This window comes from Sebastes fasciatus, chromosome 6 (assembly GCF_043250625.1).
Source record: "Sebastes fasciatus isolate fSebFas1 chromosome 6, fSebFas1.pri, whole genome shotgun sequence".
NCBI lineage: Eukaryota > Metazoa > Chordata > Actinopteri > Perciformes > Sebastidae > Sebastes > Sebastes fasciatus.
In genome coordinates, this window is record NC_133800.1 from 23310832 (window position 1) to 23327861 (window position 17030).

Below are 17030 nucleotides of genomic sequence, written 5' to 3' on the forward strand. Positions count from 1 at the left end.
ATCTATGCAAAACATTATTTCTATGTATAGCTCTAGACTTGTTTCAAAATTGCACAAGATACATGCTAATTGCATGTAATTGCACTAACTGCATTACAAAAATCCAGGGTATGCTTTTAATTTGGGTTAATCAAACTCAGTTGCCAGATTCATATCTCATACCACTCTGCACATGACAGACACAAAATCAAAGGGACCCCCCTCAGTGCATTGACCTTTGGGCAAGAAAGAAAAATAGGTGAAGTGGCAAAACTGGAAGAGACCACGATGGGGAAGACTCATCCACTTCCAACCTACCAGTGGCATCAATTATTTAGAAAAGACTGCCATCGTGTGGCCTTTTGATGTTAGTAAAACTTCAACAGGAAACTCATCTCTACAGAGGTAAAACTGACCATTGGTGGCGACTGCAGCAGCAACAGCAGCACCTGTTTCAATGTACTGCATATCAGCAGGGGCAGCTGCATCTGTTGCAGCAGGTACATGATGGAAAAAAAAATTATATTGTAGAAAAAGATTAAAATTTTTGTCTCTGCATTGCTTAGTGCAACAATTGTATAAGCTGGTTTGCAATAAACTTTAAATCATTTTAGGTTTATTTAGAAAAATATTCTAAACAAGTCCTTACGCAAGTAGTAAAGTAGAAGTAGTAAATTAGAGGTATAACTGAGGAGACAATTGAGAACAGCATTAAACCTTTATTTTCCCCAAATACTATACAACATGGGGTGAGGAGGGTATAAACCACGTGTTGTTTCATTTATACGATAATGAATCTTTGTCAGTGTGTTTTAAAACAAAACTGCATCATAATGTTTTGTTTTTAGTAACCGATCCCTCCCACATGCACACACACTAAATACAATTCAGTGGAAAATGTTTAATAGTGAGTAAAATACATTGAAATCCCTTCAAATCAAGCAACACGTTTTATTACATTCAAATATGCAAACATAGAATATAACTGTTATTTGTTCCTTTTTCAGTCAAAATGGAATTATTTGATTTTTAATACATATTGCTTCTATACAAATATACATTGGGATGTACAAGACCACAGGATATTTGAACAGTGTTATCCGATCCTACATCATTCATGGACATATTCCTGTGAGATAACATTATTGGCTTGACCTTGAAATGACATTGAATGATATTATGCACATCATTAATAGAGAGTCCAAGTGGAATATGTTTGTTAGCACAGTTTTATCAGTCAGTCAAACAAAAACTGTTGGTGGTATGAAGCTCACAGGATGACATATATGAAGAGAGCCATGATGGCAGCGCTGATCAAACCACAGATGGGAACCGTGACGAACCAGGCGATGAAGATGTTCCTGAACAGACGCCAGTCAACTGATTTCCTGGAGCGCAGCCATCCCACGGCCACCACGGATCCCACCTGTGTTCGCATGATATGAAAGTCAGTTGTGACCATTTAGTTTGCTTAAATATACAATACTTTTGTAACACATGCTCAAAGCTGAACCTAAATTTGATTATCATATTCATCTACTTAGGTGGAAGTTTCATTACCTTGCAGTGGGTTGTGCTGACAGGAAGACCAATATTGGATGCCACAACAACTGTGAGTGCTGAAGCCAGCTCAATGCTGAACCCACTAAATTGGAAGAAAATATGTTAATATCAGTGGGCAACTCCGAGGTCTGAAAAGTGAAGCCAATGCGGAAGTGCCTTAAACTTGCATTCTTTCTAATAGCCAGATTCAATCGCTAGTTTCAAGTCTTCTTCAGTACAGCATGATGTTCATTTAGTAAATTATGGTCCCATTTAGAGTTGACTAGACCACAAAGCAGGGAATGCTTCAGGGCGTGGCTACCTTGTGATTGACAGGTCGCTACCACGGCGTTGTCCGGTCTGGGAGTTGTTTGCGTTTTCATCTTATAACTCTAACCCTTTCGCAGTGTGTTTTCAGTTTATGAAAGTTAATCATAACCTTTTGGTCGCCTAAAAATGTCTTATTCAGTGCTCGGTTGTACTTAGCTCCACCCTGTCACTTCTGGTTGCAAAAAACCAAGATGACGACGGCCAAAATGCCAAACTTGAGACTTCAAAATGGCAGTCCACAAACCAACGGGTGACGTCACGGTAATTATTTCCACTTCTTATATACAGTATATGGTCAGTATGCTTTTACTATCAGATATATCAGAATTTGAGTTGTTGTAGGATATAACTGTGTGGCATACCTGGAGGGTGTAATGGGTGTAAGATCTCTGCCCATGGTCTGCATCACTCTTCGTCCCCATACCCAGAGTCCAGCGCAGATGCCCACTCCGCCGTAAAGAAGCAACCAAATGGGCGTCGGTTGGTTGGACACCACGGAGCCGCTCTCATACAGAAGCCAGAGTGCCACCAGTGGACCAATCGCATTGCTAGTGATAAAAAACGGCTTAGTAACTACTCTGAATGAATGAACAGCGCGTACATATATTCCTCAGGAGAAAACCACCCTCGCCTACCTGACGTCGTTCCCTCCGTGAGCAAAGGAGCCGAAGCATGCTGTGAGTATCTGCAGGAACTGGAAAAGTAAGGAGACGGCCGGTTGGTCGACCTCCAGCTCATCTTCTTCCAGAGCGTCGTCCTTGCCAGCTTCAGTTTGAGTCGCGGTCTCTTCCTGGACTGTACTCCCGTTGGTCTCTGTTGAGGTGTAGCTGCTGCTACTGCCCACCCTCGGCCTTCCCTGCAGCCCTCCATCCAGGTCCTTGTATTTAGGATCTCCTTGAATGCCATAAATCGCCATGGTGTAGGAGGTGTAGCTGTTGTTCCTCCTGATGGGCCGCTCCTCTGTATCACTGTCGCCAATGCAGTCGCCAACTTTAGCCACGTGAAGCTTGTGTAGCAGGTCTTTGTACAGGCCCGAATCTTTGTGGATCGTGTGGGAGCGTCCACTGTGAGGATCAGTGATCATCATGGGGCCAAAATTGCCATTCAGACCTATGAAAACAAAGTTTATTGTAATTCAATCGGTGAACTTTGTCAGAATTACTTGGTTATATATACAGTATATATATATCATTTGGTTATATCAGTGGGCAACTCCGGTTCTGAAAAGAGAAGCCAATGCTGAAGTGCGTTAAACTTGCATTCTTTCTAATATCCAGCAGGGGGCGACTCCTCCGGTTGCAAAAAGAAGTCTGATTGTATAGAAGTCTATGAGGAAATGAGCCTACTTCTCACTTGATTTATTACCTCAGTAAACATTGTAAACATGAGTTTATGGTCTCAATCTCTAGTTTCAAGTCTTCTTCAATACAGCATGATGTTCATTTAGTAAATGATGGTCCCATTTAGAGTCAAATAGACCATAAAGCAGGGGATGCTTCAGGGCGTGGCTACCTTGCGATAGACAGGTCGCTACCACGGCGTTGTCCGGTCTGGGAGTTGTCCATGTTTTCATCTTACAACTTTAAGCCTTTCACAGTGTGTTTTCAGCTCATGAAAGTTAATGATGTAGGTCATGATTGGTAGCCTGAAAATGTCTTATTCAACATTGGTTGTACTTGGCTCCACCCTCCCACTTGTGGTTGCATATAACCAAGATGGCGATGGACAAAAACTAAGATGGCGACGGCCAAAATGCTGAACTCGAGGCTTCAACAAAGCACTTCTTATATACAGTCTATGGGTTATATAACCACCGAGGTCAAATATGTTGAGATTTACAAAGTCAGATAAAGCATAAATTAGGTAATTAATTAATTAATTTCTCACCATTACTGATATCCAAGTCTTTGGTTTCCATGTCATTGTTGTCCAAATCTGCTTCCTCTGAGCCTCCAAGTTTGAAAGCCACCTTCTGAGTGTCTGCTGGAGGAGTCTGGGGTTCACGAGGAGTTGAGGGCTGCTCTGCCGGCGCAGGTTTGCTGGGGTTCTTCTCCATTAGTGGAGTTTCACAGGGAGCATCCGCTGTTTCTCCTGAAGTACATTATAGTGTTCAACTGAGATCAAGTATGTCATTTTAGGCAAGGTTTATATAAGCTTGTTTGTGTAAAACTCCATGATTTAAAGAGGACCTATTATGCTTTTGTGCTTTTCCCCTTTCCTTTAGTGTGTTATATAGTTTTTTGTGCATGTAAAAGGTCTGCAAAGTTACAAAGTCCATGCCAAAGAGAGTTACTCTCCCCCACAGAAACGCCTTGCTTGAAGTCCTGCCTTTTCTTCGTAACATGGTGATGTCACCAAGTAACAAATTTGTATAATACCTGCCTAGCGACTAGTTTAGCACACCCTCAAACAAAGCTAGTTAGAGCGGAGCTGCAGTGGAGTCCGAAGAGTTTCACAACAGTGGGCCACATGTTCTAGTAGAAACCCACGATAGGCCCTCTTTAAATCATTTATTGTGTGTATACAATAAGCATAAAATGTGTTTTCATTCAAAATGCATTTGTGAGTGGAAGTCTGATAAGATTTACTCACGTTTGATTTTCTTCTTGAGGTACGGACAGACAACGAACCAAACGGCCAAAGCTGTGACCAAGGCACAGCCCAGTGCAATGCACAGTGTACCCCACCACGGCACCCTGTCAAAACCCAACACTGTGCACACGAGACAGGGACATGAGAGAGAACGCTGTCTCAGATAAGGAGAAACAGAAACTTAACTGCTTCTTTCATTCATTCACAACTGAAAAAGCTGCTCCTTTCAAAATAGTGAGAAAAGAAACTGTTAATACTTACATGTTCCTATACTGTTCAGCCTACTTTTAGAAACATTGGGCCATCTAATAGTTCTCTGACGTATGGTATCATGTAATAGTTCCAAGAAAATAAAAGTGATAATTTTTCCAAAGTAACCACACCTCTTCTTGTCACGGGTTGTGGTTTCAATGGCCTGCGCTGTATGCTCTTACAGACAACAGTATCAGCAACATTACACACTCCTCCAACCAGATAGTGTTCAAAAGACCAGTCGTGCTGCCAAGTGATAATATGCCCACTATACTAACACAGAATAGCTAAACTGCCGTTACTGTAGCTGTTAGATTTAGATGGCTTAAGGCAGGTTAGTATGACAATTTTGAATTTTTCCTCACAAACACAACTTACCTGTTAACAACAAATAAAAAGCCGCACAGTAAAAGCAGTGGCTTTCATTACCAACATGGATGTGAAGCCACAAACATTGTTGATTGACACAAAATGATGGTCTTCTCTGTATCTCTGTGTCAGAAAATAAAACGTTGGCTGGAACATGTGTGCAGTATCAGTGTGAGAAGTGCACTCTGCTGTGTTATGCTGTAATTTTGCATAGCAGGAGTTATGGTGTGTTATATCTCTTGACCAACACACACCAGGGCAGTTGACTTCTCGATAAGTTCAATCCTGCAAATGAAACAAAAAGGAGTGGAAATCGTCCATTTAATAGTTGTATCTTTCTCAAATTCCCATTCAACTGGTTTTACTTTATTCCTGTTGTGTTTGGTGGCTTTTAGTCTTCTGCAATCAAGTCCTAATTAGTGTCTTAAATCTAAATATCAGATAGAAACATCAGGTAGACGCAGCTTTGGTTGATGAAATAATGTCCAAAGTGACCAAAACAATCTGAAATCTTTTAAATTACATGGTTCCTCATTGTTTTGTCACCTACTTCATCCTAAGAAGACTGTCGTCAACTCTCCTCTGTGTCTCCTGTGACATTTATTCAGACCACATCTCGCTCCAGGGATTTCAACAGCTGCTGTGTGAGTCAAAAGAAGCACGGTGTGTGGTAGTGTGTGGTAGTGTGTGGATGTGGTACTCACTTGGTGCTCCTGTGAACATGATGGAGAAGAGGTTGACGCCCACAGTGATGGCGTAGAAGATGGGAAGAGCTCTGAGACCGTTGGGTACGGGGTCAGCCTGCGGAGATCAGTAGATGAGCGTAGCTGAGTGGTTAGCAGTTCCAACAAAGAGACATTTCCTGCTCTAAACTACCTTTGGCTGGGAACCACTGGACTAAACTACCTAACAGTATGTAACAGTATGTATATGCAGATTGAGCACTGAAAATATAATAATGTATACAATAATATCAGTCACAGGAGCCAGTTTTCTGCAGAATGAGTACTTTTATTTATAATACTTTAAATACATTTTGATAATAGTACCAATGTATTGTACTTTTATGCAAGTATCATTTTGAATGCAGGACTTTTCCTTGTAATGGAGTATTTTCATATTGTGATACTAGTACTTTAACTTACGTTAAGGGATCTTAAAGGAACAGTGAGTAACATTTTGGTTGATCTATTAACAAAAATTAAATATAGTATTCATAACTATGTTTTCATTAGAGCATAATCACCTGAAACTAAGAATCGTTGTGTTTTTGTTAGCTTTATAGGGAGCGGGTCCTCTTCACGGAGTCCGCCCTGTTGCTCCGCCATGTTTCTACAGTAGCCCAGAATCGACAAACCAAACACTGGCTCTAGAGAGAGCCTTTCGCATTTTTTACGTTACCTGAAGGCCACCATAGTTCTCTACACACTTGTGAAACTGCGGTAACGTGAGCCACAGAGTGCAAAACCGTTGTACCACCAGCCGCCGTCTGACTTCTGTTGCTCGTAAAGTTGTATTATTATGGTAAGGCATTGCCACAGTTACCGCAATCTTGGAAAGGGAGGAGTAATTAAAGGGGTACTCAGTTGGTTGCAATCTGCAACCACATCACTAGATGCCGCCAAATCCTACACACTGTCCCTTTAACACTTCCTCCACCACTGATGACTTCAAATTACACTTATCAACCATGTACTCTTGTTAGCGTTAGGCTTACCTTGTTCAGAATGAATCTGCGAACAAAATAGAAGAGAATCCCTGACATGATGCCCGACAGCAAAGGAGACAGGAACCAGGATGCCACTTTGGATAGCAACAGACATTTGAAAGAATTTTAATTAATTAGCTTTTAGTGACGCTTGTATTTCAGATTTAACAGAAACATGTTTTAAAGAGGACCTATTATTCTTTGTGCTTTTTTCCCTTTCCTTTAGTGTGTTATATAGTTTTTTTGTGTGTGTAAAAGGTCTGCAAAGTTACAAAGCCCAAAGTCCTCCCCAACAGAAAACACTGCTCCAGAAATGCCTGAAAAGCCTTGATTGAAGTCCCACCTTTTCTTCCGTAACATGGTGATGTCACCAAGTAACACATTTGCATTATACCTAGTTAGCGGCTAGTTTGGCCCTCAAACAAAGCTAGTGAGAGTGGAGCTGGAGCGGAGTCTGAAGAGTTTGGTTTGGTTGACCAATCACAACAGAGACAGAGACAGAGGATGAAATAAAGCGCTTTTTGAACATTAAACTATGTAAACATATTCTAGTAGAAACCCAAAATACAAGTATGAACCTGAAAATAAGCAGCTCCTCTTTAAAATGTAGGGAACAACAACAACAACATAGATTCACCAATGCGCAGTAGCTCCATCCATTTGACCCCTTGGTGACCTCTGGCTACCATGGAGAAGCCAATTGTGGCTCCAACAATACAGTGGGTTCCAGAAATGGGGAGCTTCAGGAATGACGCAGCCAGCTGCCACACAGCAGAGCCTGTAGGTCAAAAACATGAGGAAGGCCTGTTCTAACAATCAGAAAATTCACTAGTCAAATATCTTCTTTACTTCATTTTCATTGCATCATTCCAGCAAGTTAAAAAAGGAATTTCTATGTCACATACGTACCAAACATTGCACTGATCGATCCTGCCATCAGGACGTGTTCAGAGCCGTTGTACATCTCGACGTCAATGATCCCTTTTCGGATGGTCTCGCTGACTTTGGCCCCCAGCAGCACGGAGCCCACCGTCTCAAAGATGGAGGCCAGGATGCAGGCCTGACGCAAGGTGACCACTCCGGAGCCCACCGCCGTACCGAAGGAGTTGGCCACATCGTTGGCCCCCACAGAGAAAGCCAGGATGAAGGCAATGATGAAGCCTATCACCAACAGCCACAAGTAGCCCGTCATGGTAGTTTGAGCGGCCAGAGCCACGGTAGTGGCAGCAGCCAGGGTTGCTAGTGTAGTTGTATCCATCACTACTCTTAAATTAATTTAATTAAAACAATCAGAGTCTAAAATAAAAAGCCAATTTATTATGGTTTGATGGTGACTTATGAGGTAATATGTGTTTATAAATAAATTTCTACCACAAAATGGATTAAAGAACCCCTTAGTTCAGTTCTAATAGTGCTAAAAGGGAAGAAATCTAAACGTATTGCTAGCTAGGTATGTAGGGTTTGTCTGTAGGCTTCATCATAATATGACAGGGTATAGAGACGGGAGAGACGTCCATTGTGACAGCGAGCCTCTGATGACTGCAAAAACACATAAATACACAAGTTAGAGGTTAATACTTCTCATGTACTGGTTAACACACAAAGTTGCGTTACATATTAACAAGCCTAAAACTAGCTGACGAGACCAAACAGCGTGCATCATTTTGTTCTGCGGGCATGATTTACTGTGCTGTGGCAGAGGGAAGTGGTTATGATAGAGTGTTTTATATCAGTCATTACTGGGGTGGGCCACATTAAAGTATGGCATCAAATTGCTATAGAGCATAACATTACTGTAGAGTTATCTGTCTGAGCAGGAGGCTATGGAAAGCTGAGTCAATCATAACATGAGATAAAGTATATAATGGAATTATTTTCATGACAAAAACAGGAAGAAGGCTTTCATAAATGATGCAACATACAGCATTCGTTTCCCCCAGATACTAAAGAATACTCATTATAAGGGTTGTTAGTGTGAATTTGCTACCCAGTGTTATTATTATGGTCATTATTTTCCATAGGGACTCATGTTGGACATATGTCTGTAGGCCTACAACAGTGCTTAAAGGGGAGTTTTAGCGCTCTAGTTTTGGGATTTGGGAGAGAGTTGTTCATGCTTACTAATATTTTTTTTAACTTTTTTGGACCATAGGAATAACATGTATGAATTTTGAAAATGAGCGTAGTTACCCTTTAACATCACTGGGGTATTTTAAAGGATTTTCTACAATTTTGGACCAACAAAAGCTATTATTTTAATGAAATAAATTAAGGCTGTCAAAGTTCACAACACAAATTTGTTTTAACACCACTAATTTCTTTAACGCATTAACGCAACTTGTGATTTTTAGGTTGTAGCGGGTTTAGTTTTAAAGCTAGAGAGAAGATACTGGTATCATATGAAACTATAACACCTAAGGAGTCCATTGGTACCAACCATGTCATACTAGCTTGTCAGGAAGGAGGCTCCAAAATTAACGCTCCGAGCTTGTGCTAAATTTTGGCGAGGAAAAAACAGGCATGGCCATTTACAAAGGGGTCCCTTGACCTCTGACCTCATATTATGTGAATGAAAATGGGTTCTATGGGTACCCACAAGTCTCCCCTTTACAGACATGCCCACTTTATGATAATCACATGCAGTTTGGGGCAAGTCATAGTCAAGTCAGCACACTGACACACTGACAGCTGTTGTTGCCTGTTGGGCTTCAGTTTGCCATGTTATGATTTGAGCATATTTTTTATGCTAAATCCAGTACCTGTGACGGTTTCTTGACAATATGTGTCATTGTTTTGTGTTGTTAATTGATTTCCAGGAACAGATATTGTATATAGATACATATGCATAAAGCAGCATATTTGCCCACTCCCATGTTGATAAGAGTATTAAATACAAATCTTCCTTTAAAGTCCATTTTGAACAGATAAAAAAATATGCAGACCTACGGAACGTTTCAGCTCATTGTTTTGGTTTTACAAACTACAAATGTATTGTTTTGGTTCACTCTCACTGGTGTCATTAATCCAAAGCTCAAAATAAACCCACTATACGCTAACTGCACAGCACAAAACAGCAGAAAGACAAAGTTAGCATCTAGTGTGTAATAAATATATATACTGTACATACATTTGCATAAAGCAGCATATTTGCCAACTCCCATGTTGATAAGAGTATTAAATGACAAATCTCCCTTTAAGGTACATTTTGAACAAATAAAAAATGTGATTAATCGTGATTAACTATGGACAATAAATATATGTAATGATAAATTACAAAAAATATATGCAATGATTAATTACAAAAAATATATGCAATGATTAATTACAAAAAATATATGCAATGATTTACTACAATAAATATATGTAATGGTTTATTACAATAAATATATGGAATGATTCATTACAATAAATATATGCAATGATTTACTACAATAAATATATGTAATGGTTTATTACAATAAATATATGTAATGGTTTATTACAATAAATATATGGAATGATTCATTACAATAAATATATGCAATGATTAAATACATATATTTATTTAGATAGATTTAATTAGTAATGAACACATTTGACTTAAAGACTAAATGTGTCATTGTAGCAACTAAATGTGTCCGTGTAGCAACATTCAACAGGTTCACCTCTAAAATTCCAGTTGCGTAGTAAAAACGCAAATAAATCCGCTTAAAATTTGAAAAAAGCTGTGAATAATTGGCTTATTTTAGAAAACAGAGGTATGTTAATCTCCTAATTCAAATGGAGCCACAACACAGAAAAGAAAAAGGAAATAGAGTGAAATACTTACATGTGAGACCAAAGTGGAAGTTTTGCTCTGCGTGTTTTGGCTCTGACAGCTCTGGTTGGTCCTCCTGTGTGCTGTGAGGTGAGAGAGAAGCAGCCTGGTAATAAAGTGAGAGGATGTGGTCAGAGGAGGTTTATATATTGAGCTGGTGGAGAACACGCCTCTCCAGTCCAGTCATGAGACCACTGCTGCCCTAAAGCTAATGTTTAGCTTGTTTGTTGGCAGAGAGGAATAATTATTATGTTGCTTCGCTGCATATGAACCTCAAAAATCCCCCAAATTATCTTTTTTTCCTCAGCACCAAGGAGACACACAAATGTTTATTGTTTTGCCTAAATATATCTTCTTGTTCTCTCCAAGGAAACATATTTCAGGCTACAGTGTGTTTATGGTAATCATTGCAGTTTATTATTGTAGCTTAATATTCCCATAATATTCCTGGATACTATGTATAGTTTGACTTATTTCATGTAGATATAAATAATAAAGACAAATGCGCATGTGCAGCTTTTAGACTAATGACCAAAATCTACCAATTAGCAGCAGATCTTTTTTTTTTAATGCTTTCTTTATTGAACACATGCTCGTTTACAGATGTAAAAAACAGATACAATTGAAAAAAAGACAAAAAACAAAACAAAAATAATTACATATACAGTACACTTCATAATCAATAAAATAATCATAATATATTGATTTAATAAAGGACTTACTGACTTTTTTGTTTTTAACACTGGGTAAGATGGTGCTATATTGTTTGAATTATTGCAGGAAAGTTGGCATGGTTCCTGACCTTTTTTTTGTTATGAATATGACATTTTTCCAAAAATAACAAATTATTGTATGATATACAGAATGTTAATGTTCAATCTTATCTTGACTAAAATATACATCAAACATAGTAATTTTAACATTCATCTTAAGTTTATTTTGTAGAAAATTGGCAATCCAGAACATTTTTGTATACAGTATATACAGTGAAATAAAAAAAGATGGGAATTCACACTTATAATCAATATCCAGCTTATGTAATATATTGAAAGACACTTCCTTAAGTTTGTTATTGATACAGTATTTTTCACAAATTTTCCAAGCTTTCTCCCATTGTATATCCTCAAATACAAAACATCTGGATGAAGGGACAGAAACATGAGTGTGTTCCTAATTTTTTGGTTAGATCACTTCTCTTGCAGTACCAGGGTTTTGTAGAAGTATAAGGACACTTTCTGGAACAGCATCGAAAACAACAGCATACTCCTTTGGTTTTACAGGCATTTTGAATTATCAAGAAATTCTTTATAAGATAATAAATAACCATTTTTATTGAGTAATTATGAGGAGCTGATCTGATGCATTAAAAACACCACAAGTGATGATCTTTTAATTTAAATGACAACATGGCCTCCACTCTGGTGTCACCTACTGGCCAAACCTGATATTACAAGGGTATACAAATTTGAGTCTCTCCAGTTTTCATCCATCCAACAACTTTGTGTTGAAGTTTGTAATATGAATTGCAGCCTGGGATTGTTGTTGAGGCTATACACATGTATAAAAGGTCCTATTCTCTTTGTCCACCTCTCTTTACATGGATATCAATGTTAAAGAATCCCCTCCACAGAAGACTTGAAACTTGACTTGGACTTGCAAAACATGACTTGTGAGCATCTCTGCTTTTCACTTAATGAACGTATATACTTTGTATACTTATACTTCTTAGCCAACGATTTATGTATTACATATAGAGACTTGCTCCTTTTGCTATTTGACTTGATGATTCGTGATGAGATTTAAAAAATATATAAAATGTGTTGTTCTCGCATGCCTCTACGGTGAACACTTAATCCAAAAAGTAAGCACAACTACAAGCCAAGCACTCTTTTCTGTAGGCCTATTAGGCAAGAATACTTAATTATACTTTTATTAAGTATATATTGATCAAAAGATTAATTAAGTAGGCCTATAAGCCAAGTATACTTAGACTTTTCTGTATACTTGTCAGTATAAGCCAAGTATACTTAGACTTTTCTGTATACTTGTCAGTATAAGCCAAGTATACTTAGTCTTTTAAGTATACTTGTCAGTATGAGCCAAGTATACTTAGGTATACTTTTGTTAAGTATATCTCTGATAAGTACATAAAAAGTAAACTGAAAGCATACTCTCTTATTTTAAGTTCAAAAGAAGTATACTAATAGCACACTAGAATAAACTGGATTTTGGTAAGGGGAGTGGTGTGTGTAGTTAAGCAGAACGTGAAGCAACGGTCTCAAACAATGTTACTGATCAACCTGTTATTCACCAGTCACTCTACTGAGAAACTCTGTCAGGCCGCCGTCACCGTCAGCAGAATCAACTCTTTTCTGACCTGCTACACTGCCTCCAAATCTGCTGATGAGTTCCTCTTCATTACTCATTTATTTAATGGCCGTTGGATGATGTCAACCCGTGCACACAAACGCTACCTGTGTGGAATATTTTGACCTCTCCAAAAGCATGTGACAAGTTCAAAATGGACGTGAGTCACAACGTTACTGAACAGAAATGTGTATGGAAGCAGTCGGCACACTTTTAACCTGCACCGCACAGGGCCGGCTTAAGGCATAGGTCATATAGGCGGTTGCCTAGGGCGCCACCTTCTGGATGGGCGCTGTTCGCCCTCTAAAAAAAATAATAATAGATTTTCTAAAGCCTGAAAACAGAGCCATGAGGAGGTGCAGAAGTCTAGTTTTCTCTCAGAGCACTTGAATTACAATATGCTGAAAGGTTATTATGGATTTTTTGTCCAATGATGCCAAAAACGTTCTGCCTACTGCAGGTTTAAATATATATAAACACTGTTTCCATGTTTTGTTCTATGTTTAAAAGAACAACAAACACATAAAGTTTAGTTTTTAATTTAAAATAGAGAGATTTTTAGATATTTGCAGAGACTTCACACCCGATTCTTTCAGCATTGTTTTCTAATTGAATTGTATTTTTCCATTTCTAAGAGTTTTGTTTTTTTCCCACTGAGCAACCTTATCCTGAAAGAGAAATTGGTGTGACGTTATGTCAACTAACTACGTTGTAATGTTTGTAAGGGTTTGTTGTCTATTAAGATATCCCAGTTGAGGTTACATTAAAACTGCATTAACAGCAATTCCACACAAAAACTAGGAATAAATCTGTATTAACAGGCGCATTTAATATCATATTCACCTTTAGGTTGAATACAGCTGCCAGTTAAGGATTGTGAACTCCCAATCCAACAGTCATTATTTAAACAATTATCCCAGATTGCTATCTTTGATCATTTATATATGAAGAGGTTGAACAAGAACCTTGGAAATGAATCATACACTCCCTCCACAACAGAGACACAGTCCTTCCATGCAATCATGTTCTCAAGAGATTAGAGCCGCAATTTAAATTATTTACTAAATGCTTCGTGCCGTGTTGACAGTGATCTAACGTTTGACAGAACAGACAATATGCACGAACTTTCCCAGAGAGCTCGGCCAATTTTCTGTACCGTGATGCGTCCTTAATTACCACTGCCGCAGTCAAATTGAGTTAAATGTTGTTTTCTGTCATGTTTGAGGTATTCAGAATCACAATTATCTTTTATTGTCGCCTCAAACAACAATGTGCATTTGTTTTGCAGCAGCTTGAGAAGCTTTTTCTCTTAAGATTCTCATGGCCATGTTGAACTCCCACTTTCACCTCAGTTGTACTAAACAACAGCGCCCAATAGCTGAACACATTTCATTTATTTTATACAACAAACTTGTATAACTGTGGTTTAGTTGGTGCATCAAATACAGAGTGTCTATATCTATAAACAGATATTTAATCCTGAAATTAACTTTAAGAACCGTCAAACTTAAAATGGTGCAAAAATAATTACTAATATAGACTCACTCCTCGCAGCATTATATCAAACATTATGTTGTTTAGCAATGACAGACATTTAGAGTTGACATTTTTATCCACATGTGTCAAATAAGATGTTAAGAGGATTATGAATTAAGAGTGATGTAAAAACCTGTGATGGAGTTGTCTCCTAGTGGTACGCTTAGCAAAAACAAAACCAAACCAAAAGAAGGATGAGATAATAGTCGTTATAATTAGTAATAACCTCTTAAATAAATTTAAAAGAAATAAAGAAAATAATAATAATAATTGTATTATTATTATTATTATTATTAATAATAATAATAATTATTATTATTATAATAATGATAATAAAATTAACAACTAGGTGGCAATAATAAGGAAGGAATTAAAAATAAATAAATGAGTAATTAGATATTTAGAAGTGTCAGTAAGAACAATAGCAATAATAACAATAATAAAAGTAAAAGCTAGGTGTTAATAATAAGGAAGGAATTAAAAATAAATGAGTAGTTACATAATTAGAAGTGTCAATAACAACAATAACAATAATACCAATAACAATAATAATACAAGTAATAACTAGGTGGTAATAATAAGAAAGGAATTAAAAATGAATAAATAAATAAATGAGTAGTTAGATATTTAGAAGTGTCAATAACAACAACAATAATAATAATAATAATAATAATAATAATAATAATAATAATAATAATAATAATAATAAAAGTAATAACTAGGTGGTAATAATAAGAAAGGAATTAAAAATGAATAAATAAATAAATGAGTAGTTAGATATTTAGAAGTGTCAATAACAACAACAATAATAATAATAATAATAATAATAATAATAATAATAATAATAATAATAATAATAATAAAAGTAATAACTAGGTGGTAATAATAAGTAAGGAATTAAAAATAGATAAATAAATGAGAAGTTAGATATTTAGCAGCGTCAGCTATTGTAGTGTGGAGGGCCCTGGCAGGGCTTGAGAACTGTCTATTAAGGTGTGTGGTGTTGGGAGCACTGGTGTCACTGGCAGCGGGGGGAGGTTGTGACTGGGTGGAGGATATGTCCACGTGTGTTTGTATGTTCAATGGTTTGTTTTAAACAGGTAGGTGAGTGATATTGATGAATGGGTGTGAAATGAGTCTATTTGGTTGTCTTTTAATGCTATTTGTCTTCCTGTTGAAATGTACTCAGATACTCTCCTTAGTTTCTAAAGGTCTCTCTGTCGAGCGAGATCTCCCACTCAATGAGTTGACCTGCACAGCTGTTGTCTGTGCTCTTCGTCATGCAACATGAGACCATTTGTCATCGACAATGTCGGCTGTTTGAGGTTTACCTGAACGCCTCTAGGTGGCATCAATGGCCCTGTTCAGGTTACGCTGGATAATGAATATACTCCATGTGGAAATACCAGTTTCAACACTTAATGAGGAGAAGTATAACCAGCAGTTTGGTCGCTATTTGCTCCAATGAAAAGACTCACTGCAAGATCTGTTTGATGTTAACTTTATGTGACTGCACCGTGGATCTGAAGAGGTTTTGTGCAGATGTCTTAACTCAAACCATCCAATGATACCCTTTTAATGGTTTACCTTAACTATTTTAATGTAAAAACACATTAAATTCACCTTTTATCCCTCATTCTCCTTCCTGATTTATAACTTCCTTCTCAAGGTGTTTTAACTTGTCAGAACATTTAGGTTATTCCCCACTCCTTCAAAATTGACCTACTCTGTAATTTCAAAGACAGAATTCATCTTTGGATTTTTCTTTTATCTTATCATATTTAAAGTTAGACAAGATAGAACATGCAAATAAGTAACCGAAGAGCTCGGCTGGTTCTCATGCTCAGGCCTATATTAGCCCAACCCTTCCTTCCCCTCTTCCCTCCCTCCTATCCCTTGCCAAACAGGATCTGTAGGATCTCACAGAGTCATTTTCTCAGGAGACAGGAATGTCAGAACACAAGGTTCCCAGTGCCTGCTGGGACATGCACCCTACATTCCCTCAAACTTACGGGAAAAAAAGTCCCGAATGTGTTGCTCATGCATCCATTTAATTTCCACTCAGTGTGTGGCAATAGCAAATGTAACTGGTATGTATGCCCCGGACGTGCTGTAGACGCACACTGACTCACTGCAGAAATTAGGTTGTCTGGTTCACCACCCAGCCCAGTTCTTTCAAGGTGTCCGTCAGTTCACGACCTTCAACTTTATAAGTTTTATCATGTGACACCTTTAGCTTCTCTTTATGAAGAAATTCCAACAAAAATCAAGTTTTCATTTGTTATCCAATGGTTTTGCGCCCGTCCTCATTTTCTACAATGAGGTAACAAATGAACAAATAAATAAAGAAAGTACACTAAATGCACTTTTCACCCCTGTAGTGAAACTGACCATTGAACACTTTAAGCCAACAATATCAGGGACCAGTTGTTTATTTATATTATAATAAATACAATTATTTACGAAAACAAAAATCTTAATTTTGGTCTTAAAACCATTGTGATGTCTGATGTGTGTTGCAGTTTAGAAATCCGAATTTCGCCTAGGGCACCAAAAGGG

General features: G+C 37.8%; 1 protein-coding gene and 1 long non-coding RNA gene across 2 annotated transcripts in view; one reads left to right on the forward strand and one right to left on the reverse strand.

Moving 5' to 3' along the window:
• LOC141769489 (uncharacterized) overlaps window positions 1–17030 on the forward strand; it is a 55741-nt gene that overhangs the window by 16793 nt on the left and 21918 nt on the right. The window lies entirely within an intron of this gene.
• slc20a1a (solute carrier family 20 member 1a) lies at window positions 866–10735 on the reverse strand. Its single transcript, XM_074638589.1, has 11 exons — window positions 10581–10735; window positions 7682–8311; window positions 7410–7550; window positions 6782–6867; window positions 5769–5865; window positions 4444–4563; window positions 3739–3942; window positions 2487–2961; window positions 2214–2399; window positions 1540–1624; window positions 866–1405 (listed from the first exon to the last, which is right to left on the reverse strand). Exons 2-11 carry the CDS (start codon window positions 8028–8030, stop codon window positions 1250–1252), a joined length of 1899 nt encoding a protein of 632 aa, XP_074494690.1. The 5' UTR covers window positions 8031–8311; window positions 10581–10735; the 3' UTR covers window positions 866–1249.